Source organism: Emys orbicularis, chromosome 13 (assembly GCF_028017835.1).
Source record: "Emys orbicularis isolate rEmyOrb1 chromosome 13, rEmyOrb1.hap1, whole genome shotgun sequence".
NCBI classification, from domain to species: Eukaryota; Metazoa; Chordata; order Testudines; family Emydidae; genus Emys; species Emys orbicularis.
The window spans coordinates 36,936,281-36,959,176 of record NC_088695.1 but is presented as its reverse complement, the minus strand read 5'-3'; the positions used below and the strand labels follow the sequence as shown (position 1 = coordinate 36,959,176).

The window sequence follows — 22,896 nt, the reverse complement described above, 5'->3', positions numbered from 1 at the left end:
ACTTGTAGAGATGGTCGGGAATTTTTTGGTGAAGTTTTTTCACTGAAAAATGCAGATTCATCAAAACTAAAACTGGATCCAGTTTGACAAATCTCCGAACTCAAAAAATTATTGGGAGGCAAAAAGTTTTGAAATTGTCTAAACTTCCCATTTCAAATTTTTCAAAACAAAAGTTTTGGGTTTTTGAGCGGATACAATTTAAAGAGATAAAAGGTCAATCTCAAAATGAAGCATTTTGAAATTTTCAGAATAAAATGTTTCAATTTTTTGTAATGGATTTTCAGTTCATGGAAGTTTTCGAAACTTCCAGTTTGGACCTGTATCTTGAAAATGTTCATGTGACAGGAAGATCGTTTCCTGCTCTAGTGCCCTGTAATCACTGCGTGGGCCACATTTATTGATTCATTGGTCTGTTCCCCTTTCTACTCCTTTTCCATTCTCTGTAGTTGTGTTTCAACCTCCTCCTTTTCCCCTCTCTTTCTCCTTCTCTGCCCCGTCCTCCCCACTGTATCTCCTAAGTGCATTGTGAGCTCAGTAAGGCCAGATCTATGTTAGAAAAGGTTTGTTAGTGGGCTCTGCCAGCAACCCTCCAAATGGAGAGACAGCTTGTATTGGCAAAAATGTGCTTTTGATGGAATAGTTGATAACAGTTTGGTGAGCAAAATAAGCTCCACCAGGCAAAGCATTTTTGTGCTGATATAACTGCATCTACACTATGGCTTTTGTCAGTAAAGAAACGGGATGCACAAATCGCTCCCTAACCAATGTTGCTACACCTGCAAACATTTCTAGTGTTGACCTGGCCTACCATTCAAGTTGGTGCCAGCCTTTGGAACCCACAAGGTTCGAATGCTTTTGAAATGAGACAAAACCAGGGTTCCCAGTGCTCTGATTGCTGACATGGTTGTATCTGACACCCACAAGAGGGTTAATGATCTCCCAGAGGTTGCTGGGAAATGATCAACAGTGTCCTGCCATTAGGTTATGCTCCCTCAGTGAGGATGTCCTGAGTAGGATGTTGTGCTTTTATCTGGTGTCCCATTGGCTGGGAGCGTTGTCACTTTGGGCTTGGGTGGAGCTCAGTCTGAACTGGTTGTAGTACTTTCCTGAATCCACAGGCAGCAAAGTGCTGTGCGGCAGTGGGCTGGCGTTGTTATCCCTTTGATACCGATGGGAGAAAACAAGGCAGAGACAGGTGGTGACTTGCCAGAGGCCATATAGTCAGTCAGTGGCACAGCCAGGAAAGAACTAACTCCCGGTCAAGTGCCCTGTCCACCAGACCATGCTGCCTTCCAGTTTAGGAAACTCTCGCTCAGTCTGGCTTGTCCAGATCAAACTTTGGGGTGTTCGAAATCCAGATGTGGCTCCAGATCTGGTTCCAGAACATGGCCTGGTCCCTTTCTCTCCTTGCTTGCTTGGTCCTGCTAATTTAGTTGCATGGCTTGGAAATGTCCCTACACTATAAATGATTTGTTGGAACGCGTGTCTAGGGGAACACATGCTGGTTACAAACCATAACCCAGTTTGTGCCCTCTTTGAGCTCTCCAAGTCCAGCATATCTTGCAGCATGTGCGCTTCTTCCCAGGCTGTGAGCTTCTTCACACGCCATTCGCCTGCTGTCACCCCCGGCCGCTCTGCAACACCACGGGTTGGTGCCCCAGCGGGCAGCAGTGGTGCCCACTGAGTGAAGGCTGCTTGAACATCTCCAGTCCTTGCAGCTCTTATGCCTTTGAGAATGTGACTTCCAGCATCCTGCCCATCCGAAACCCACCACGTTACAGCGGGACCCCGCCCTTCTACTCGCCCGTGGCTGACTTCCCCCTGCTACTAGCTCCCAGCAGCACAAACAGGCATGTCCAGGTAAGTGTTCTCAGGACGTTATTCTGCTGCATCTTCTCTCTCCCACTTTGTACTGCCTGGTCATCTCCTTGTGTGTGTGTAAATCCCCTTGTGACACCATTATAAGTCTTTGTGACAGGGCTTTGTGGCGATGTGTAATTCGGGCCACATCATCATGCTGAGACGCACCGTCCTTCTGAGTCGACACCACATGGTGGCGTGAAGAGACAACGCTCACACTTGTGCGTTGCGATGCCTGAAATGAACTCTGGGATGGACCCAGGAAAATGAAGGAGTGTCCCAGGAATTTTGGGCAGCCCTGTGACTCTCCTTCATCCCCTTCCCCTGGCTTCTCCTTTCCTGCCCTCCCCTAATTCCTCCTTTTCTTTGTGCTATCTTCTCCACCGGTACCATGTGGGGAGGCAGGATGTTTCATGGAGACTAGGCACGGACCGGGGTTCTGGCTACAGCAGAGGCTGTGGTTGCAATGGGAGATGACTCTTTCTATGTGTTTCAGGTTCTCCTGCCTAGAGAGGAGATCAGTGTGTATCCGGATGACATTATCGGAATGCAGCATAACGCAGAGGTGAGCTCCCTCCTCCGGTGCCTGCAGCAGTCCCATTCCCCCTGGCAGCAGAGCTATATCAGCCTCGTGAAGGCTGGCTGGTGGGAGGGAAGCATCAGCAGCTTTACCAACCCCACCTGGGTGGACCATGTCGTCTGTGACCTCCGAGTGACCTTTGTGGGCAAGCCCCGGAGCTTTGCTGCCATGCCGCCGCTGGCCAGGCATTCGGAACGCGGGGCGTACACCTACACGGCAACGGTGAGGAATGCAGTCAGTAGCAGGAAGATGAACTGCACGGTGGAGGTGCAGACCAAGGTCGGTGGGCTGCAGATTATCCACCCGATGCCGGTCAGCGGGAAGCTCAACGTGGCCACCAAGAGAGAGACTCTGATTGTCATCAAGATTCTCTCTGGCTGTAATGCCGTGGCTCACTGGATGGCACCCGTGGGTAAGCCTGGGGTGTTATTTGAGGCCACCTGCCCGGGCAGCATTGTAGCACATGTCCCCGCCTGCCACAGAGACACTGCAGATACCTGGTTCTCCTCTGCCCTGCTTCGCATGGAGGAGCCGAGAATGGAGACACTGAATGTGCTGGTGTCCAATGAGATCAGCACCCAGAAGCTGTCGGTGACGATCCAGTCGTATAATGCCATCGAGGGGCTCCGGGTGGTGCCGCCTGGCCCCCGCAGGATGCTAGTGGATGTGTCTCAGGTAGGTCATCTTGCTGCAGTTATCACATCTGGGTTATCATCAAGGGCGTCCCTCCAACATCTCGGGCCCTCATGCCACTCCGTCACCCTATTGGATGCTGGCATATGGGCTGCCTGATGGTTTTACTATAACACCAAACCTGTGGTCACGCAGCTGCAAGATGAACGTGCCCTCATCCAGCAGAAACTTCCAAGGGTAGCCCCGGAGCCTGTCCTACCCTCCCTCAGGATGCACTGGGGCCCCAAAAGCCAGGCTAGCATGGGGCATTGTGTCTCTCACCTCCCTGCGCCACTGTCAGTGAGCCGGCTGTGTGGTGTTACATCCATTGCATGGCTGCTGGGGAGCAGGCGAATGCTGATGTTCCATGTGGGTGAAGTCTTCCATCTCTTTGCTTTAGGCCTATTGGAACTTTCCACCCCTTAGCCCTACTCAACACAACCGGGAGGAAGCAATCTGAGCCCAGCCCATAGGTCTGCTGTAAACCGCTGATTCTTTTGCTTGGCAGGTGTTCTCTGCAGAGCTCACCCAGGGCTCCTCTGCCTCCTACAGCTGGGTCATCGACAACATGGACAGGTTCGCCTACAACGGACAGACCTACAGCGTCAAGTTCAAGAGGCCTGCCACATACCAGCTGAAGGTGAGCAAGTGTGAGAACCAACCATAGGTTCCTTCAGCTGTGGCACAGATCATAAAACAAGGGAAGAGTGTCTAGGAGTCAGAGCAAGGGACTGGGGAGTCAGGGCTCCTGGTGCCTTTTCTAGCTCTGCCACTGCTTCGCTGTGTGACCTTCAATAAGTCACCTACACGCTGTGCTTTAGGTTCTCCACCTGTAAAAGGGAGGTGGTAATTCATATCCACCTCACAGGCCGGTTTGGAAGGGGTTAAATATTTATAAAGTGCTAGGAGACCCTTCAGTCAGGAGCACCATATTACTCCCCACTCCCAGATGGGTACTTTTGGGAGGAATGACAGACAAATATGCAAATTATTATGATTATTTATTATTAAAATCAAAACATAAGGGTGTAGAAACCTGCCCGTTCAGCCGAAGGCCTGGCAGGACTCCATACACATCAGGCAGAAGCACGGAACAGCCACCGTCAAATAGTAGCAGCTTGACTCAGGACTCTGTACTGTACCCAATTGCCCCAGTTGCTTTTCCCCCACGGAGCCGTAACTCCTGATGGGAGTCGTATGCTCCACTCTGCCGCAGCTGAGTTGCCAGAGGCTGCTGTCTGGGCAGTGATTAGCCACCATTGGACATCTCCATGTGTTGCATTTTCCTGACTGTCAGGCCAACGTCTGTTCCTGGCTCCGGTCCCCACCCTCCCTGTGCTCCCAATGAGAACATCACCGTAGCGCTACCATTCCCTGGACCTCTGTCCCCAACGTGGGAGGCAGGATGCACTGTGCTGGGAATCAGTGCAGCGTGTAACATGGGTGGGGCGAGTTGCATGGGAATGCGTTGCAGCCAGGGTCTGTGAGACAAACGAAGGGGGGAGGCGAATCAGTGGTCATGGTACTGTGGGGTGAGGGTGGGCATCGACAGTCCTGGTGGAGTGGGCGGGGGGGCCAGAGGTCTGGAGTAGATGGGGAGTCAGAAGAAGGGAATGTTGCCTGTTCAAATTTCTCTGCGTGGTTGATGCCCTTCTGTTCCTTCTGCACAGCTGAGAGCTGAGAACCCTGTGAGTTCGGAGGTGGTGGAAGTGGTGCTGACAGCCGAGGCTATGAATCCATTAGCCAACCCCGAGATAGTGGGGCTCCCTGGGGTGGTGGCAGTTGACACCCTCCAGACTCTGGTGTTCAGGGTGGAAGTGGACACTGCCATGGAAGTCACTGTGAGGTGAGAGTCCCATGGAGTCCAAGAAGGGAGAATTCCTCCCACAGACTAATGAGGTCTATTTAATGTGGTCTGATCCCAGAGCGGATCACCAAGGAACTTCCTAGAGAGACCAGCCTTCATGGGCAGCACTCCTTGTATCATCTGGTGACATCCTGTACCAGTGCCTCTTTATGTGTGATCTCTGATGGGAGTCCTTTCTCCCCCACAGCTGGGTCATGGCTGTAAAGGGCTGTTCTAAGAGGTGACAGGTTGGAACTGGCATCTCCCATCAGGAAGGAGGAACCAAAGTGGGACGTGTGGAGATTATCCAAGGGGTGAAAATAGAATTGTAAAACTTGGCTGGGTTTGAAATCCACCCCCAATGGGCTTAAGTTACCAGAGGCTCCGGTGAGAAATGTTTGCAAGTGATGTGGCGTTGGAGGGCCTTGGCCAGCTAGGTCAGTAAATGCCAAAATGTTGCGTAGAGAGCGCTCCGCTTTCCGCAAAGCACACGCCACAAACGAGGCAGAGACTGAGCTGGAAAAGATGCTCTGATAGTGGGACATAGGAATTGCCAAGTTGGATCAGATGCGAGGTCCGTATCGCCCAGTCTTCAGAGAAAGGTGCAGAAAACCCAAACCCACTGTAGCAGCTGTGAGATAATCTGTTTCCTCCCCCAGTGTTGGATTTCTTTCTGATCCTTCATAGTTAGAGACTGGCTTTAGCCTTGAAACGTGAGCTTTAATGTCCCTTCCAAAATGTATATTTGTATTTGTTGTTCTAATGCTGGGTATTCATGATATTCACACAACTGCCCAGTCTCTGAACCAGGCCCCTGTCTGTGAGGTGGAGCTGTTTCTCTTTGCAGGTGGGGCTTTGGGGATGGCAGCCCGGATGTGGAGAGCCTGCTGTCTCCCCCCTACGATTCTCAGCTGTCACGTCCAGATCCACAGGGAGAGAGGGTCCAGGTGCTGGCCAGAGTGACCCACACGTACACTCAACCAGGTAAGAAAGGGGCTGATAGTGAGGGATCACCTGGGCTCAGAAGGGCTCTTAGTCCATGTGTTGGAGAGGGAGAGAGAATGGGAGAGGAAGACAGAAGGACGATGGGAGAGAGACACTGTCACAATTATTGTTCAAATTTGTACAGAGGAACAGCCTGAGCACAATGGGAATGACACATTGTCTCTCTAGGTACAAGAGTCCTAGAAACCCCGGTTCCTTCCCACAATGCCTTTCTTCTCTGCTTCCACAGGCGACTACTCAGTGACCGCAGAGGCCATCAACAAATACGATCGAGTGGAGCGGGTGGCCAAAGTCCGTGCAGTCTGCCCCATAGCTTCCGTGACCATTCTGGTGACTCCAACCTCCCCGCTGGTGAATGAGGTGACCAAGTTCAAGGCGTTACCCCGCCCTTCCCCCTACGGCGTTGTTTACTCCTGGAACTTCAGTGATGGCTCTCCCACGCAGGAGGGAGTGAATTCGCTGGTGCACCACTGCTTTGAGAAGAGCGGGGTTTACAACGTGATGCTGCGGGCCAACAACAGCCTCAGTGAGGTGCCGTCTGACATAGCTGTGATGGTCAGTGAAGGTGTCACGGGTCTCCGCGTGGTGGCCAGCGGACCTACTGAGCTGGGTTCAGCCACAGTTGTCAATGCCGTGTTGGCCTCTGGCACAGATGTCCTGTGGACTTTTAACATGGGGGACGGGTTCGTTTACAGCAACCTGAATCTAAGCTTCGTCTCTCACACCTTCGCCAAAGAAGGCAACTACACGGTGATGGTGATGGCTCACAATGCCGCCGCCTCTACCCGTGTCTCCACCATTGCAGAGGTTTACCGGCTTCAGATCACCAACATCCTAGCACCCATCTGTCTCTCCAGTGGGGAACAGACTCCCTTCCAAGCAGTAGTAACGGGGCCGAGCAAAGGAGTTCAGTTCTGCTGGGATTTCCAAGATGGCAACCCCCCTTCTGTTGGGGACGGGGACCCCACGGTCTTTCACAGCTACCCAGCGGCGGGGAGCTACGAGCTGAACCTGACTGTACGTGGCACAGTAAGCACCACCTCTCGCCAACTGGCCATCTGCGTAGAGGATCGGATCCGCTCGGTTAAGCTGACGGCACCGACGCTGGTTTTAGTTTTAGGGGAACCCACGTGCTTCCAGGCTGAAGTGGTTCCAGTGCCGGACCCCCAGCACCAATATCAGTACCACTGGGATTTTGGTGTTGGTGAGGACCCAGTGACCTCAGGGTCTCCAGAAATCACATTCACCTACCTGGAGGGAGGATCGTACCGGGTGACGGTCACTGTGTGGAACATGGTGAGCCGGCAAAATGCCTCAGCAGATATCCTGGCTCAGAGGGTGATTGGCACCATCTCCATTCTCCACAGCGGTGAAACGAAGAGCTTTCTGGCACTGGGCACCTCCTACCTCTTTACGGCTGAGGTCCCCTGCGACAGTGTGGCCACCTTCCTGTGGAACTTTGGAGACCATTCTCCCCCGCAGGTAGGTCAGAGTGCCTCCCACACCTACCACACAGCCGGAGACATCACCGTCACCGTGACCGGAGAAAACCAGGTCAGCCGTAGAAACGCCTCGCTTGACATTACGGTCCTGGCCCCAGTGCGGCTGCTGGCTCTGAGCACTGAGCAGCCAGTCTGTGAAGTCAGGCAGGAGGTCACCTTCCACGCCTCTCTGGCGGCAGGAGACCAGGTGCGCTACCTCTGGGCTATTGGAGAGCCACGTGGCTTTCAGAAGGGGGCCACCACTTTCTCCCATGCCTTCCCTGCCGCCGGCGTCTTCGTGGTTTTTGTCACAGCTGAGAATGCAGTGAGCATGGAGAAGGCGAACATCACTATTGAGGTCCAGGAGCGAGCCCAGGGGGTTCAGATCCACAGCGGGAACGTGGTGCAAGGCAGGTACCTGGCATCTGCCGAGCCCTTTATGCTGACCGCCGAGGTTACCCAGGGCTCCAACCTCACCTTCCGCTGGGTGATTTCTCTAGGGCTGCGCCGAGTGTTCACCGCAACGGGACAGTCGCTCACGTACTGTTACAATGCTAGTGGGGAGCTGCTGGTGGAGGTGAGAGCTGGGAACGTGCTGGGAGAGGCGTCTGCTGGCCTTGCCCTGCAGGTGGTGGAGAGAGCCTGCGGTGTGAAGGTCCGGGCAGCCAGCGACAGCGTGGCTGTGGGAAAGCCAGTGAACCTGTCTGTCTCTGTGGCCTCTGGGACTGATTTGCTCTATTCCTGGCACATCGAGGCACATGCCCAGCCCATGCTCACCAACTCCTCTTCTCTGTCCTACGCTTACTCCACCCTGGGCTCCAAGCTGGTGTTCGTCACCGTCTCCAACGTTCTCGGTTCTAGCAACGGCTCCTCAGAGCTGAGAGTCCAGGAGCCCGTTTCCAGGGTGAGCTTCACGGTGGAAGGAAGCTCTCCCCCCTTCTTCTTGATGTCAGACACGTCTAGGCAGCTCTGGGGCTCAGTGGCTGCAGGCTCTGATGTTGCGTGGGAGTGGCAGCTGCGGGGGAAGGAGAAGCAGCAGCTCTTCCATGGACAGAACATCTCCTGCGAATTCAGTGCGGCTGGAGTCTACCAGGTGGACCTCCGAGCCTGGAACGATGTCAGCGAGGACACAGTCCAGCATCCCGTGGCCGTCCAAGACCCCGTGGCTGGGCTGGCAGTGGAAGTGGACAGGCAGGACGTGTGCACCGACGACAGGGTAGTCTTCACTCTGCACACCCAGAGGGGCACGAATGTGAGCTTTGCTCTCACCATCCCCTCTTTGGGGCTCAGCCTGGATGTCCGCGGAGGAACGCATCACTTCTCTTTCCCGGCGGCGGGTTCTCATCGGGTGCTGGCGTCGGCCTCCAACAACGTCAGCGTGCAGCTAGCCTCCGTTGTGGTGCAGGTGCTGGAGAAGGTTCGGGGGCTGCACATCTCCAATTGCTGCCCGGCCGTCGTAGAGTCCAACGAGGAGCTCACACTCACGGCCCAGGTGCGAGCTGGGGAGAATGTCACCTTCTTCTGGATCTTTCACCTCCCTGGGCACCCTGCCTATGAAGCAGCAGGCCAGCAGGTTGGGTACGTGCCACCCGGAGCAGGTAACCTGACCATTCACGTAGAGGCCAGTAACCCGTTCTGTGCCGCGTCTCTGACGGTGACCGTGGCCCTGCAGGTGCCCATAGAGGGAGCCACCTTGTCCAGCAATGGGACTGGGGCTTTCCTCAATCAGACGGTGGCATTTGACGTGGCGGTCATGGGTGGCAGCGATCTCCGCTCCGAGTGGAAGTTCGGGGATTCAGAGGAGACGTTTGCCGGCGGCGGGGACGAGAGGATGTTTCACCGTTATGGCCGTGCTGGGGATTTCTTAGTGGAGGTGAAGATCTACAATGAGGTCAGCTTTGTCCTGGTGCAGACGACGGTCACCGTGTGGGAGCTGGGGTGTGACAGCCCCATGGTGAGGCTGGTGGAGCCGCCCTCCTCTGTCCCCAGATCCCGCACCAGCTACTTCGAGGCCAGCATAGACCTGAAGGGCTGCACGGCCTACAAGGCCCTGTATCTCTGGGAGGTGTTCAGCAGCCCCAGCTGCGAGCAGCTGGCTGAGGCCGACCAGGTGCCCCTGCAGCACGCGGACCTGCTCACCCCGTCACTCACGCTCCCCAAGCTCTCACTGGACATCGGCACCCACTGCCTGTGCTTCACTGCCTCTCTCCAGCACACCCCTCTGGCCCGGACGCTTTCCCTGCTCATCACCGTCATCCCCAGCAAGTTGGTTCCCATCATCCGAGGCGGGTCGTGGAGGAGCTGGTCTGCCCAACTGGACCTGGTTCTGGATGGCAGTGGGTCGTACGACCCCGACGTGGGGATGGACGCAGACCCCTCCCTGGAGTATCACTGGGGCTGTGAGGTAACAAAGGGAACCCATCAGGAGTGCCTGTCCGCACTCACCCCGGCTCGCCTGTGGGAGGGGCTGGGGCTCTGAGTGCCCTGGGGCAGAGGGGGTTGGATCAGAGTCTAGGAGAGGGCAGATGCCGTCTTTGGAGGATGCTGTGTAATTCCAGACCCTCCACCTCGGTCCCATGCCTGCCCCCACTGCTCACTCAATCTGCAGCCTGCTGTCCAGGGTCCATCCTCCTGCTCAGGCGTGGGACAGGGACAGATAGCCCAGGAGTGAATTAACCAGAGCTCTCTGTGTGTCTCCTGCTCAGAATGTGTCCTCGCCCCGGTGTGCCCCACCTCGCCTGCAGGGCGGTGCCAGCATCACCGTTCCCCACACGGCGCTCTGCAGAGCCACTGGCTATCGCTTCATTCTCACGGTGAAGAAGCCGGGGAAGGAACCAGTCTCCGTGGCCCAGATGGTGAGCTTTGAGTGGGGTGGGGAGCCCCAAGAGAGGGGTCAGTCTGGGGAAGGAGGCTGAGGGACCAGACCCTCAGTCTCACTGGGCACAGAGCCAGCCCAGACAAGGAGGCAGTTGCTGCCTTCTCAGCAGGAACGTGTGGGCCGTGACCCCTCGCTAAGCCTTGGGGCAGCACAAGGAATGGGGTTATAGCTTGGAAGCGCGTGGATTGGTCCATGTGCCTTCAGTGCCGGCCAGATACCAGCCAGGATCTGTGTGGTTGTGCTGCCGCCCTGGCGCCTGGTGCCTGACCCCTGCCCCAGTGCGTGGGCCTTGTGTCTCCTTTGGGTGCCAGGCACCCTCACCTGTCGCCAAGGGCTCACTCCCTGTGTGCCAGGGGCTTGTCCCCTCTATTGCATTGGGACTGCTCCATTTCCACAGGGGTGTACGTCAGGGGAGGGCTGTTTTCCTGTGTGGTTTGAATCTGATCCTGCCGTCCGCCTGCAGGTTTGGATCGAGCCCGGCCAGATCCTGCCCGTGACCATCGAGTGCCGTTCTTGCAGCGCCCTGTCGAGTTATGAAATCAGCAGGAGTGTCCACGTCACTCTGGCCGGACAGTGCCAGAGCTGTGACAACAGGACCATGGTGAGACTTGCTTTGCTGGCGCATGAAAAGTCCACTACGGAGCCACTTGTATTTTGCTCACACACCCAGCTCCTGCTGCTTGGGAGGAGGTTTGGAGAGATCCCCGCTCTCCAAACACTGCTCTCCTGCCACCTCCACTCCTAGCCCCACAAATACTCACAGTGCTGCTTTGAGCTTACACTTACGAGTGACCCTGCACTGACCGGAATAGCAGCTGGGATCCTGAGGGTGGGACCTCAGCTGATCTGTGGAGCTTGAGGGAACGTGGACTCTGATTTGCAGTATTCTATGGGCCCCGGCCCATGAGGAAAGGGGGTGTTACTGAGGAAGGGGTGCCGGGAGATGACTCAGAGAGGGTAAATCTTACAGAAGAAGGAATGGGTTGAGTGACTAGAGCAGGAGACTGGAAGGCAGGACTGCTGGGTTCTAGTCCTGACTCTCTGGGTGACCTTGGTCAAGTCATTTAACCTCTCCGTGCCTCAGTTTCCCCATCTATAATTTTAGGGATGATGTTGCTTACCTGTGCCAGCGGGGTGCTGTGAGACTCCGTGCATTGGGATTTGTCAGCTCTGTGAAAGGCTCGGATGACGGGCACTACAGAAGGGCCAGCCTGATTCTCTAGGCACCCCTCTTGGGCTGCTCTCTCACCATGTCCCTCTCTTTGACCCTTGCAGTACAAGTGGACGGCTCAGAGTTCAGATGGACAAAATTTGACCCTGGACCATGTGACCACCTCCACGGGGGACTCGAACCGGGACCTGGTGATCAGACAAGGGGTCCTGCGGGACGGGGTGAATTACTCTTTCACGCTGTCAGCCTCCCAGCCTGGAGGGGAGCTGCAGGGGGGATCCAGCATCACTCTGACCCCCAACAACCCGCCCAGGGGAGGGGTCTGCACCCTGACACCCGAACACAACCTCTACCTCCTGGAGACCCTGGTCTCATACCAGTGCACAGGTAACTCTGCCAGGGCATCCTCTGGGCAGCTGTGCCCCACACACACACAGGGCAGAAGTTGGTCATTTGGACACCAAAGAGTACACAGGGCCATCGAAAAGGGAGAAGCTCCCAGCCCACTGCAATGTACATGGGAGGGTGAGAAGGATATTCAATCCCCGTCCCCCCTCCCCGGTACAAAGCCCCCCGGGGTGGGAGTAAATGGACATGCTGACGATGCACCTGGCCTGTCTAACTATGTGATGATGGCAAGGTGTGGATCTGGGTTCTGTGCATACAATAATAGATAGTCTGGTTTACAAGGGCAACGATAGACTCTCAGGACCTCGGGAGGTGACAGAGTCTCGGGGGCTGGCTGCCAGCCTTCTGCCCTCACCCGTTTAAGCCAGGTGATTTTGACGTGCTCTCGGTGCTCCGTATTGCAACATATGTTAGCAATAGCTGCAGGGCCAGACACGGCACTGGGAACACCAGGGAGGCCTGAGGCTGCGAGTCCTGCCAAGAGAGGAAGGAGGAATCAGTTGGGCTGTGGGCTGGGTGATTTGGCAAGTCACGCATGCAACCATGGCCTGAAGGAGCCCAAGAGGCAGTGACTGGGTGGGTGCCCGTGTTCCGGACTCCCACCTAAGTCACACTCGCTCTCCCTCCATCCATGTCTCCCTTCCCTGCTCTCTCAGGCTGGGTGGATGAAGACAGCAGCCCAGTGCAGCTGATTTACACCCTGATTGCTGAACGGTGTTCCCCCGGCGGCAGGCACTGCCAGCACTTCTGCCTCTACCGAGGGATCAAATCTTCCTTCAGCACCTTCCTCCCTGCGGCCACGGGCGGCAGCCGCACCACTGTCAACGTCCTGGTTGAGCTGGAGGACTCGCAGGGGGCGAAGACCCTGGCCCTGAATCGGTGAGCATGGGCGGATCCAGGATGGGCGTGCACGAGGAGATGAGCCTGGCCGGTGTTCGGCACACACATGCGTCCTGGAAGCTGAAAGATCAGAGGGGCAACCAATGGTGTCTTTGGACTATGCTTCGAATTCGAACATGGCTCCACTGACAGGTCCAAAGCTCCCACTGTCCCCGGCTGCTGGGAGGACTGAAGCCCTTAGAACTGGCTGGGATAACTTTATTTCCTTCCTTCCTTCCAGGACCCTGACTCTTGCCATGCCGGTGCTCCCGGCGGGCTTCCCGACTGTCACCAGCTGGCTGAAGAACAAGAGCCAATCAGAACTGTGGGGTGTGGTCCAGCAGGGCAACCCCCAGGAGGTGATCCCATACTCCCTGGCCCTCATCACGGTGCTGAATCAGGTAAGGGCTCAGCTGCGGTCGCCCCTTCTTCCCTGACACGTGCGTACACACACCTACGCACTTGACCTTCGCACGTGCGTACAAACACACGCGCGTGAACGTGCATGCACACGCCCACCCCCTCTCCCAGCAGAAGTGTCTCTCTCACAAGCGCTCCTGTGTGTGTGTGTGTGCTCCAGAACTCGGGCAGCCAGGGCAATGAGGGGGAGCTGAGGGACCGGATCTCCATCCGCAGCAACGTCACCGCAGCCCTGGCCTCCCTCAATATCTCCAGTGTGAAGGAGGCTGCCCAGCTGAGTGCGGCGCTGCAGCAGTGTGTGGTAGGACCTGGCTCTTACCTCTTTTCCCCTGGCCTGTCACTCCCGTGGTGGCAGACAGGCTCCTTGCTTTGAAGAAAGCCCCGTCTCGTCAGTCCGAAGGGTCCTCCCTTTCCTTGATGTCTGCCTCCATTTTCCCATGCACCAGACTGAAAACCTGCCCCTTTGGGTGGGTGTGAATAGCCCCCTGGTTCCCCCATGCCCTGTGCTTGCAAAGCCCCCAGGCTATGGGGCTCTTTGTTGTGGGGACGGGGCCTCCTCTGGGACAGTTGCCTAAGGAATGGGCCGAGAGGGAATCTGGTAGCCCAGTGCCCCCCAATGCCTCCCACTGGGGTGAAAGAGCAGGGGGCAGGAGAAGAGGGACAAGAGAGTATGTGGTGATGGCTCCTGCTGCCTGGGTCAGTGGAGAGGCAGAGAGAGGCCTGGAAGACAGAGAAGTGAGCACGTCCTGCGCGCACCCTGGTGCAGGGAGGGCAGGCTGGGTAGGGTTATAGGGACAGGGAGGGGCACTCTCTCAATGCCTCCCCGGATTAGACGGAAGAAGGGAGGAGTGGAGTGGAGTGGAGTGGGGAGGTTGGCAGGTCTCGGCTGGCTGTGGCGGTGACGGAGAGTGGGAGTCAAGGGAGAGCAAAGTCTGTGGGATGCGGCCGGGATGGGGGGAGAGTGAGGTGGGGACAGGGCCGGCTCTAACTTTTTTGCTGCCCCAAGCAAAAAAAAAGAGTGCCGCCCTCCATAGCGCTGCCATAACACACACCCTCAGCACCGCGACGCCACCCCCCCCCCCCCGCGGAGCGCCGCACCTCCGAAACCCCCACCGAACCCCCCAGACCCGCGCAGATCGCCGCGCTGCTGAACCCTCCCGCCGAGCGCCGCCCAACACCCCCCCCGCTGCCGAACCCTCCCGCCAAGCGCCGCGCTGCCAAACCCCCCCACCGCCACACATACCTCCTGCCGAGTGCCGCACCGCCAAACACCCCCACCGCCGAGCCGCGCTGCCGAACACCCCCCCCCACGGAGTGCCCCGCTGCGCCGCCACACCCCACCCACCCCCGCGGAGCGCCGCTGCCGAATCTCCCCCCCCCAGCGCCCCCAGCCACCGAAACAAAAACAACCGACCCCACCCCCAGCGCCGCCCGACCGAACCCCCCTCAACAAAACAAAAAACCCTGAGCGCCCCCCGCCACCCCAAGATTGGCTGCCCCTTACCAAGTGCCGTCCCAAGCACGTGCTTGGTCGGCTGGTGCCTGGAGCTGGCCCTGGGTGGGGAAGGCTGAGGCAGGTAGGACAGATCGCTGGAGTGTGACCCGGGGGCCCCCCTTTCCCATCCTCAGGCGTTTCCAGGAGAACTCAGCCTCGAGAGCCAGGCCAGGACCCTGGCAGCAGCCCAGAGAATGATTGAAGTCATCAGCTCGGAGACAGAGGAGGGTCACGAGACGCCCACCTCCGCCGGCAACAGCATCCTGGGGATTCTGGGTAAGCAACGAGCCACCCCAGTGTGATAGGGTGGGACTGGGGTGTGGGAGGCAGCAGGGCCATATCCCTGGGAGCTGCAATCCATGACTCTGCCCTCTTGCCACCGACTCCCCCAGTGTCTTGGGCAGCTCTCTGACTCGGCAGCCAGTAGCAGTGCCACAGTCCGGATCGGTGCGTTTGAGTGCTGCAGAGAACACCGCAGCCTTCTGCTCTCCGGACTGTCATTCTCAGCAGCCTTGCCAGGCCTGAGGTGAAGTCTGACACTGAGGGGCTCTGTGCTTCTGGTGGGGCTGTTGCCCTAATGAAGGGAGATGTGAGGACAGGAAAGGGGGAAGCAGCAGGACTCTAACCGAGGGGTGTGAAATTTTTCCCAGGGAGCACGTTATCAGCACTGGACACAGCTCCCCACCCGCCTCTGTCTGGGGCCCCTGGTCTCAGCACGGCCTTGACCGCCTTCAACCTCACCCGTGCCCTGATGAAGTCCCTGATGAGGTCCCGGGTCCTGAATGAGGAGACCTTGTTGCTGTCTGTCTCGGAGATCCACACGCAGGGCAAGAGGGCCAACTCCCCCAACCTGCTGTGCCTGGCGCCCTCTGAGCGGTGTCTCTTCTCCGTGCCCAGCGTGGTGGCCAGGCAGCTGGCGGGGAGCCAGGAGGTGGTGCAGGTGCTCATGGACATCTCCGTCAACCCCTTCCCATTCAACTACTACGCCAACTCCTCCATCTCCACCCGCCTGGCGCTGCTGGAGTTCACCACTCCCGGAGGGGCACCCATCCCAGTCTCCAACCTGTCCGAGGAGAGGGCTATCGGGCTGAGGCTGCCGACTGGGCAGCAGGAGCAGCAGAGCTCCCCTCCGACACTCATCCTCCTCCCTCCTGGGGAATCGGTCAACTTCACAGTGAGGGCCTTGGCGGGGAGCCGTGCCGAGGGGGTGCACATCCGCATTGGCGTCACCGTGCAGGAGGGTGAGTCATTAGCAGGAGACAGAGCTGCTTGTGGTTTGAGATGGGGGACAGTTCGACGCGGATTAGCACTGGGGTTCCCTCTGCCTCTTGTGTAGAGAGACCATGACCCTCAGCTACAGCGTGAGGGATAACAGGGATCCGAGGGATCGCCAGAGTCTCTCCACGAGCTGCCCTTTAGGACTCATACAGATCCCGTTTGTAGGCCAGCCACTAGGGGGCGACGTAGCCACAAACCCTGGAACAAGCCTGATTCCATCAGCAGAGGGCAGGGGTACACCTGTTCATGTACGCGCAGTGCAAATGGAGGCTACAAGTGACTCCCAGTCAGCTCAGTTCGCTGCTTTCTCCGCATCACAAACCCAGGATTCTCATCCGGGTGAAGGAAGTGACCCTTCCAGATCAGATCCCCTTCCTTGCTGCTGCGCCCTTCCGAAGCACAGATTCCCCGGGCCCAGGTAAATAAGCGCCAGACCTGGCTGAATGTTGCAAACTGGGAGTGACTGTCCATCTCCTTACAGGTTTTGACCCTAGCCAGGAGAGAGAGCCCTCGATCCATTTCTACGGGCACTACGCTCCGGTTCCCAATGAGTTCCACTACGCCTGGAAGGAAGACTTGCTCTTTGACAGCCTGCAAGGAGGCAGCAGCAGGGAGGTCACCATCTTGCTTTCATCTCCGTGAGTGTCCATTCACCCACTGTGCTGGGACTTCCTTCAGCATTGCTGCCTGGGGTTTGAGGGCTCCACCTGCCTTATGGGCGGGAGGGGGAATAATGGGTGTCAGTGAGAAACAGCTGACTCGTGCAGTGCCTCCCCACACAGCATCAGAGCCTCCCTTCTCAAGGGGATGAGCACAGGGGGTGCAGTGACCCAGTCCAGGGCAGCAAAGAAAATCCATTCCCTGTGCGAAAAGACACTGCTTCATTGGAGATCTTTCCTCTCCGGGAAGGATTAGCAGGGTATTTGGGAGCTAGGGGAGAGGGGAAGATCTGTAGTTCTTAACCACTACAGGGCAACATCCTAAGTGCACACAGCTGTGATGTCGCTTTGCTTGGGTTGCACGGTGCACCCCTTTTCACTGGCTTTGTGGAGCTTGAGGACAGGGTCCTGTGCAAAGTCAGGTGTGGGGTTGGGGGAAAGGCAGATGCCCACAGTATGGTACATTTGGGGTGTGGTGGTGGCCAGTCAGGGCGCCTGGCATCACTGCAGGGAGACATCAGCAGGGCTTGGAGGAGATGAGAGTGCTGCCGTTGGGCAGGGCTGGGGGAGCCTGGCAGCTGGATCTAGGGTGACCAGATGTCCCGATTTTATAGGGACAGTCCCGATTTTTGGGTCTTTTTCTTATATAGGCTCCTATTACCCCCCCCCCCCAACCACCGTCCCGATTTTTCACATTTGCTGTCTGGTCACCCTAGCTGGATCAGGGACTTTTCATTTGGAGGTGCAGGACGGGAGTCAGAAGGTTGGATCCCTGTGTTAACGTTTGCTAGCCAGGCCAGCAGGCTGGGGAGCTCACAGGCACAGCAGGCAGGGAAAGTGTGATCATAGCATGGGGTCGGTGTGGGACCCCATGCAGCCCCACACATGGAGTATGGCTGGGGCCAGCCCTGCTTGCAGGACTTGCCTGATCGTAGCCCAGTGTCCTGGCCGAACCCGGCCCTGGAGATCTACGTTGTGCCACCTTCCTCCTGTAGTTTGCGTTAGATACGCTGCCCTTCACTTCCTGTCCTAAACTGTGTATCTGTCATGCTAAACAGTGGCTGCATCCCACCCCAGCGGGGGCTGCACTTCAGTGGTGTGTGAAGTCTGTAAGGGGGGCGTTGGCATCCTTTGTGTTGAGTGGTGCTACTGAACCGTAACCTCACCCCATGCTGTCCCCTCTCCCGTCCAGCCACAGCTTCAACGGGACGCTCCGAGACTATCACGTCAACATCACCAACCGCTTCTCCCAGGCGCCCGTCAGCGCCGCGGTCACGGTCTTTGCCAGCCTCTGCCAGTACTTCCACTTCCCCAGCATGCAGTGGAGCACAGAGGGCCTGAGGCCGACGGCCGCCACCAGCCGGAAGGAGATTGTGTGCCTGACAGAACATCTCACCGTCTTCGGAGCCAGTCTCTTTGTGCCACCTCACAGCATCCTCTTCCTGCCCCCGGTAAGCCGGGCCTGGCCGTCTGGGCATGCAAGGAGGAGATGGTTGGTTACTGTCCCTGTCAGTGTAATGGTGACAGCTGGCGTCTTGGCCAACACCGAGGGACCTCCAGAGCTAAAGCTGCACCGCGGCAGCTTGAGCTGACGAGCCAGGCTGGGGCTGTCACAGCTCCTATCCTCTGTGGCTACGATGGGGCGCATGGAACACACACGGACCAGTGATTGCATTAGCAGCAGCCTGAGACCCGCTGCGTGCAGAACGCCCTTCAAAGGCAGTGGGGGCTCCCTGTGCGAAGAGCCAGCGGCAGGAGTCGGGCTGTAGAAGCAGATAGTCTGGTCTCCACACTGCACACTCGATGATCAATTGAGCCTTATTGAGCGTGCTATCCCGTAACTGTCTGCTCACTCCCAGCGCGGAAGGACCCGGCTCACCTGGGTCTAGAACTGGTGTGTGTAGGGGGGTGAAATTCTCCCCAGTGCAGAGGGGACTAGGCCAAAGGCTAGACAACACCTGAGCCCACGTATGCCCTGATTTGAAGGCTTCAGGCATACTTAAATGGTGCATAACAGGTCTTAGGCTGTGACGCCCACACACCCCCGGTGAATTTCCACACCAAAGAGAGGGAGAGGGGAGATGATGAAGGGAAAGCAAGACCCCTTTGCTCAATGATCAGCGGCTGGATCCTAGCTAGGTCTGCCATGTTCGCACCCCGGGACTGAAGATAAATACCGATTCTGTTGCCACCAGGCTCAGGTTCAAAGTCGGTTTGGTCAGTTGGGGAATAATGAGTCTCCTATTTGACCACGTCACCTGCAGAGATGTGCATTACCAGATCTGTCTGGATAGCCCCGCCTGCTCTGGGGTCGTGTTTTAGGGTCGGAGTTCCCCACTGCCCCATAGAATCATAGAATATCTGGGTTGGAAGGGACCTCAGGAGGTCATCTAGTCCAACCCCCTGCTCAAAGCAGGACCAATTCCCAGACATATTTTTGCCCCAGATCCCTAAATGGCCCCCTCAAGGACTGAACTCACAACCCTGGGTTTAGCAGGCCAATGCTCAAACCACTGAGCGATCCTTCCCCCCAGGAGCTTCTGTTTCCAAGTGGTCAAAGGTAGGAACTTGGAGGAAATATTCCCTCCTGGTCCTTTGGGGTTGTTTTCCTTTTAGTGCTCCCAGCATACCAGATCTCCCTCTAACAGGGAGGGAGGATCCGCAGCTGCTCCATTCATTAATTAATCGGAAGGCGTTCAGGTGCCCAGATGCCAGGGTGATGGGCACGTTGGAATTGCTGTAATGACAACGAGGGGAGCACTGACGCTTCCTGCCTCTTGCGTCTCCACGGGTGGATGGGTGGGTAGCGCCCGATGGAGCCCCCCTCCGCCTGCTTCTACCCTCACCTGTGTTGGGGTTTCAGAGCAAGCGCGCCAGGCAGGCTCCGCTGGTGGTGATTACCTGCTGCGTGCTCTTCGCCATTTACCTGGGGATGGTGCTGATCGCCCACAAGCTGGACGACATTGACATCACCCGGGTGGGCGTCGTCCCTCGCTGCGGCCAGCCCGGACGGTACAAGTACTGGGTAATGGTGAAGACTGGCTGGAAAAGAGGATCAGGTAGAGTGGCAGGCGAGAGCTAGCAGCCCATTCCGCTCCTGTCAAGGGCCAGGTTGCAGGGGGTTGGGAGGAGCTACGTGAACCCCTGGGGCAGGAGGCCCTGACCTAGAAAGCTTCTGGAGAGCAGGGTTTGCTCTGCGTGCTCCATCGTTCCAGCCCAGTTCCTCCCTCGTCCCAGGAGCGGTGGGCTGTCTCTGGAGCCAGGACGGGGTTCGTTCGTGGAGCTGTGTTTGGTGCCCGTAAGGGGATAGAAAGGAAAGGGGATGCCCAGGGTAGAATGAATTTGGAAACAATACATTTCCCCAATGCTTGTTCGAGTTTGCTCCTCTTTCAGGCAGCTAGACCAACACCCTTCTCCCACCCCGTCTTCAACATCACTTCTGTTGGCATCCAATGGTGTGCACTTAAAGGCCGAAACATCTGTTGTGTCAGCCATTGGCAGCCGAGTTGGGTTGTGGGGGGACAAGGCTGGTGAATTCTGCTGGGGACAATAGACACAACGTCAGCTATCACGTTACACGTCTCTTCTAGGTACCACTGCCCACGTAGGGATCAGCTTATATGGGCTGAACAAAAGTGGCTCTCGCCACCTGGACAAGGGCTGGGCCTTCCAGAGAAACAGCCAGGATATTTTCCAGGTGGAGACTGATGCAAACCTGGGAGAGATCTGGAAGATCCGCATCTGGCATGACAACACTGGTACGGCACATAGCTCAGGGGTTATGTTTCTATAAGTAAAATCTAGATCATTGGATGTCAAGTTGCTTCCGGTGCTTCCGCTGCATCACAGCTCCAGCACACAGGTGTGACGCACTCACTGCATTGGTGAGATGGGCTTGCTGCAGGAGCACCCTGAGTGCTGGCGTAGGACTTCAGGTGCAGCGCACACCCCAGCCATGGATTTCTCCGCATAAACTCTGTGCTGCCCTTAATCAGGAGCTGGCATGTTCTGGGGTCAATGGGACACGTAGCCTCTTTATGTGTCATTAATGTTTCGTTAGCAGTGATTAACTCTGTTAATTTTCAGACTAGCCTTTATGTCCCAGGGCGCCATTTTCCCCAAGTGACTAGAGATTTGGGGTGCCCTTAAATGAGCCTGACGTTTGGAAGCACTGAGCACCCGCCTTCGGAAACGGAGGCCCCCTTAAGGGATCTCCAATTGGGTGCCCAAAATCTCAAGTCACTGCAAAAAATCTTGGCCACCCCAACTATAAGGGGCCAGATCCTCAGCTAGTATCAATCAGTGTAGTTCTATTGACTTCAGGGGCACTGTGCTGATTTCCACCAGCTGAGGGGCCGACCCAATAAAGTTTCCTTTAAACTGAAGCCAGGCAATTCAAAGGTAAAGCTGAAATCCTTATTTTGTCTCTCTGCACCTATAATTTAACAGCGCCTGGTATAAAGAGGCGCCCCCGGTTCTCTGTTCTTTGCAAGCCATGTGCAGACCGGGGGAATTGTGAACAGTGATTAGCTTTAGCCTTGCGTTACCCCGATTTGGTGTCTTGGAGCCGACCCATAGCATCAGGACACGTTTTTGTGTTTAACTCCCTCACGCTTTCTCTTCCCTGGTTGTGGCCTGCACAATGTGCATCACGAGGAATCGTCCGGTACACACATTTCAGAGCCAAATGCTTCACTTTAATGACACACACAGAAGGGTGAGAGATCAAAGGCAGCGGTGGTCTTACTAATTTGTAAGCCAGCCCATCCCTCACCAGCAGTTCTACACACACAGCTTTGGCTCAGTCCCAACAAAAGACAGTTGCAAGCTAGAACGTTAATTACAACATGTACTGTTACCGTCATTCTATATCTGCATGGTAGTAGCATCAACAACGCACTAGCTGCTGTCCCACACATATTGGATGAGATGCAGTTGCTGCTCCAAAGAACTCGCAAACTAAGTTTCCAAGCACTTCTGAGCAAGAGGAACTCAATAGCTCACATAAAGTAGGTTAGCCTCTGTACATCCATCCTGAGAACTAATCAGCTCCTTAGCTCCTGGATTCGAGCCCTTTGCAAAGCACGTATTGTAACAAGATGGCCATGGACTCCTGCCTCAGGTGAGAATGGGATGGAGGCTAGAGTTCTCCTCTCCATCTCCCTCCATCGGAGGACGACTGAGCAGAGAAGTGAGCAGCAAGGATGTAAATCCATTAGGAACTGTCCTGGGAAGGCAGTCATTAGAAACGCAGGTGCGTCATTCTCTCCTCCTCTGTGTCCCCAGGGCTGGACCCTTCCTGGTACCTGCAGCATGTCGTTATCTGGGACAGACAGACAGACCATATGTATTTCTTCCTGGTGGACGACTGGCTGTCAGTGGAAAATGAGCGCAACGAAGGACTGGTTGAAAAGGAAGTCTTGGCTGCATGTGAGTGTTGCCCCCTGGAGACAATCCAAAGCTTCCCTTAGCATTATTACTGCAGGAGCACCAGGAAGCCCTGACCCAGGTCAGGAGCCACTCTGCTTAATGCTGCGGAAACACATAGTACGTGACAGTCCCTGTCTGACAATGTAAATAGACGAGGCAGACCCAGGGTGGGAGGGGAAATGACTTGTCCAGGGTTGCACAGCAGGTCAGCAGGGAATCTCCTGACTCCCAGTCCAAAGCCCTGTCCACCAGGCCACACGCTGAATGTGATCTTGGTGGGCAATGGAGATGGGTGTGAGGACACTAAGAAGGGTGGCAGGGGGCAAGGAGTGACGGTATCTTTGATAGCGCGAGTGCCGCTGGTGCCCAGACTAACTGGGAGGAGTTCTCTAAGTGATGGTGGCGATGGAGACCCCGGAGAAGACAACGGGGAAAGAACTCATGGTGGTGATCAAGCGAGAAGGAAGGTGTTGGTGATGGCAGAGGTGACAGCTAGAGAGAAATGCCCAGAGGAGGGGAAGGAGATTGGGGATAGAATCCCCAAGGAGGAAGAGAAGGGAATGCTGATCATTTGCATTATGCCGCTTCCAGGCCCACAGGAGCTGAGATGCTTCTCTCGAGTTTTCCCTGCCCAGCTGCGTCTTGGCTTTTCTGATTGGCATGTGTGGCTCTCCGTCTGGGGCCGCTCTCCCCACAGCCGCTTCACCCGGGTGCAGAGGATTACCTGCTGCGTGCTTGCTGTGTACCTCTTCCTGGCTATATGTGTGCTCTGGTATGGAGCCATCGGAGTTGAGGGCTACAGGTGGGTCCCCCTACATCTCTGTCTCTTACAGG

The 22,896-nt window shown here is 56.4% G+C and overlaps 1 protein-coding gene across 1 annotated transcript in view; it reads left to right on the top strand.

The window, feature by feature from the left end:
• The window catches only part of LOC135888268 (polycystin-1-like), a 61,141-nt gene that overhangs the window by 18,392 nt on the left and 19,853 nt on the right, over nt 1–22,896 (top strand). Inside the window, 20 exon segments of the mRNA XM_065416075.1 lie at nt 1,586–1,860; nt 2,357–3,115; nt 3,621–3,752; nt 4,783–4,958; nt 5,806–5,942; nt 6,193–9,848; nt 10,150–10,299; nt 10,786–10,923; nt 11,598–11,880; nt 12,558–12,780; nt 13,022–13,181; nt 13,361–13,501; nt 14,830–14,971; nt 15,346–15,936; nt 16,455–16,611; nt 17,825–18,083; nt 19,496–19,691; nt 20,223–20,390; nt 21,919–22,062; nt 22,654–22,864. Coding sequence (XP_065272147.1) covers nt 1,586–1,860; nt 2,357–3,115; nt 3,621–3,752; nt 4,783–4,958; nt 5,806–5,942; nt 6,193–9,848; nt 10,150–10,299; nt 10,786–10,923; nt 11,598–11,880; nt 12,558–12,780; nt 13,022–13,181; nt 13,361–13,501; nt 14,830–14,971; nt 15,346–15,936; nt 16,455–16,611; nt 17,825–18,083; nt 19,496–19,691; nt 20,223–20,390; nt 21,919–22,062; nt 22,654–22,864 — 8,098 coding nt within the window.